At 37.9% G+C, this 3,433-nt stretch overlaps 1 protein-coding gene across 1 annotated transcript; it reads right to left on the bottom strand.

Annotated features, from left to right (window-relative positions):
• Positions 1 to 233: 233 nt before the first annotated feature.
• Positions 234 to 2,297, bottom strand: LOC127228947 (olfactory receptor 52R1-like). The gene is made up of 2 exons (XM_051194042.1): positions 2,291 to 2,297; positions 234 to 1,201 (listed from the first exon to the last, which is right to left on the bottom strand). Exons 1-2 carry the CDS (start codon positions 2,295 to 2,297, stop codon positions 234 to 236), a joined length of 975 nt encoding a protein of 324 aa, XP_051049999.1.
• Between the last annotated feature and the right edge of the window lie 1,136 nt (positions 2,298 to 3,433).

Below are 3,433 nucleotides of genomic sequence, written 5' to 3'. Positions count from 1 at the left end.
TTTAAAAAGTTTTTTCTTCTCTCATGAAGAATATACATCAACTAAGTCTGTATGATTAATCACATCTCTCAGATCATTGGCTGTGGGTACCATGAAATTCATTCTTCATTGTTCTGGGAGGGTTTCAGAGTGTAGGTTAGCTGTTGTCATAGGAACTTTCTGGAGGGAACTGTTCCTCATCTATGGCTACATCAGTATGAATAACTGAAGCATAGGATGCTCTGATCCCTGATTCAAGAGCCTCTTCCACAGCATCCTTGGACAACCCTGTCTCTGACCTGTTTGGTTCTAACTCCATAGATGATGGGGTTGAGCATGGGAGGAACAAGCAGATAGACATTAGCAAACATGATGTGTACAACACGGGGCACATGGTGTCCAAAGCGATGGGTGAGGAAAGTGAAAAGTGCCGGAATATACAAGGCTAAGATGACACCAATATGAGAAGCACATGTACCAAAAGCTTTGAGGCGAGCTTCACCAGAGGGCAACCTTAGCACAGCTCTCAGAATCATCACATAAGATACACTGATGACAATTATATCAAAACCAACCACAGAAAAAGCCACAAAGAGCCCATATCCACGATTGACTCTGGTATCAGCACACACCAACTTGAGCACAGCCATGTGCTCACAGTAGGACTGGGGAATGATCTTGTTAGAACAGAAGGGCATCCTAGAGATCATGAAGCAGAAGGGGCTCACCCACAGTAGCCCTCTGACCATGACAGCTACCCCAAGTTTGATGACTACAGATGTGGTCAGGATGCTGGAATGTCGGAGTGGGAAGCAGATAGCCACATAGCGGTCCAAGGCCATAGCCATGAGTACCCCAGACTCCACAGAAGAAAAGGCATGAATGAAAAAGACCTGGATGAGGCAGGCATGATATTCAATTTTATGGTCATGAAACCAGAGTATGGCCAGCATTTTAGGTTGAGTGGAGGATGACAGGATCAGGTCAGTAGTAGCCAGCATGGCCAGAAAGAGGTACATGGGTTCATGCAGGGTGTGGTCAATCCGGATTATGTGTAGGATGATGATATTTCCAGTCACTGCCACAATATACATGACACAGAATGGAAAGGCAACCCAAAACTGATATTTCTCCATCCCTGGGATTCCAAGCAAGATGAAGAACATAGCATGAGAAGAGTTGTTCCTTGAAGCCAAGATGAAAAAAAAATGTGTTATATTTTCTGTGTAGTGAAATTAATCTGCTGTCAGAGGAAAATGACAGCCAAAGCATGGATGGTTATTTGCACTTGAGTAATATCAAAATTAAATTCAAAAATAAATTCTCATAAATTCATATTTTATAATAAATGATACTTTATAACATAAATTGATCCTACTTAATGTTTATTAGTATTTGTAACATTCTAATTGTGTTAGAACATGTCAGGCTCAGGGTAATTATTTCCTAAAGAAAAAAGATTCTTGGAAGTATGATCAACCAACAGCAAACTCCCATGACAAATTAGTTACATTAAACTTTGTCACCTTCTATTTAACAAATTACTTGGTCTATCTTTCACATAGTTCATTTATCTCAGTGTTGAGTCATTTGAGGAGCAGTAGCTCTTGGTAGGAAGGAAGTATGGATTAAAGCATCACAATAATTTATTCTTCTATTACATTCTTATTATTATCTTGGTTGTTACCTCAATGAAAACTATAAACCATCTCTGAGTTTGCAATTATACAATTATATTTAATGAAAATACCTTATGTTTTATGGTTGATATATTATTTCTTTGAATTTGTGCCTTTCTCTGTTAACAGTGTAAAAGTAATCACAGGCCACATGTTAGTGCATGTTTTCAGCTATGTTCCAGCTCAGACTTGTTTATACAAACAAACTGCAACCTGGGTTTGAATTGCAGGCTGTAGTTTATTCAGAAATGACCTGGTGAAGATGGCTTTGAATGTGACACTCAGTTATGCACCTCTGTTCTTGATAAAGAGAAATCTGGAATAGTGTGATGAAGGAAATATCTAGTAAAGACCATCATTCAGAGGCAACTGACAAACAATATCCCCAAATCAAAACTTTCCTAATGGAATGCCCCCAAACCATACTTGAGGGACACTTCTAAGAGTTATGGTAATTTCTCATACTAGAGGTTATGGAAGATGTTATTGAGAGGCAGCTTGTATCTTTACTTGTTTTTATATTGCTTTTTTTTTAAATGATGTCTGAACTTTCTGAAGAATGTAACTTTTTCCTCACACCCCCACACCCAAAAATCCTGTAAGACATGGGCTGTAGATAACTTGGTTCTTACCCAACATCTTTTCACTTCGTCTTGCTGCTCTGTGCTTGGAATTGAGAGCTTCAATTTTTACCTCTTTCTTTCATAACAAAACCCTACAGGTGAAAAGAGTATCTTTATAGGCTCCCTTACCAAAATTTTGCAAACTAACAAACATTTCATTTTATACTCCTCCAGGATCCTAAATGGGTTTCTTTGTAATTTAAAACAAATTTCATATCTTCTTAGTCTCATTTATTTATAATGTATGGAAACAATGGAGCTAAGACTTCAGAAGTTTTCTCTACACCAGAAAGCCTACCAACTTTCCTAGCTAATAATCATGAGATTGCACAAACTAATACTCCTATGAGATCTCCAGTAACAATTCAGATATTCACATTATCTGGAACTGAGGATCTCAGCCTTGCTTCCTTTTATCAGATTCAAAACCCCTCAAACAGTATCACATTGTCTGCTTAAACAAGTGGGTATATACTTAACTGCCCAGTATGTCACTCTCACTTCATGGAGATAGTCACCAAGATTAAGGTTGATTTAAAAAAGCTTATTTAGATTATCTTTATTCTAACCCACAGACACTAGACTAGGTGCTAAAGATATATCTTCCCAATATGCATAATTACTTCTGATTAACTGTTGGGGAGAGATTACTATATTTTGAGACCCTTCCCTAAAGCACCTTAAAATTCATTTTTTTTCCTAAGGTATGCAAAGCATCATTGTCATCATTTACCATAAGAAACAATAATATCCCAGAGTCATTAAATGGTCTGTCAAGGGTCACATTGCAAAATTATTATCAGAGCACATCACTCTTGGACCATGGCTTCTAGAGGCAATGAGTAGTTGAGAAACCTGCTTCAGATGGGTCAGGCAAATTGTTGATCTGTTATTATAAAGGCTGATATGCAACTTAGCCAATCCACTGAATAGAGAATTTGGACCTAAGGTCCTTACTACTTCCCTAACCAAGATCTAGATTGAGATTTTAGGGTTTCTGGGAATGAATTGCTTTCCCTAGATTGATACTTTTCTTCCTTCCTTCCTTTCTTGCTTGCTTGCTTCCTTCTCTTCTCTTGTTTTCCCTTCTCTCTCTTCACTCTCCCTTGTTGACTTCTTCCAAATAGTCTTAATAGAGGACTTACTTATTTT

The sequence above is a fragment of the Phodopus roborovskii genome, unplaced genomic scaffold, assembly GCF_943737965.1.
Source record: "Phodopus roborovskii unplaced genomic scaffold, PHOROB, whole genome shotgun sequence".
In the NCBI taxonomy this organism is placed as follows: Eukaryota; Metazoa; Chordata; class Mammalia; order Rodentia; family Cricetidae; genus Phodopus; species Phodopus roborovskii.
This window is presented reverse-complemented; position numbering and strand designations above follow the sequence as displayed.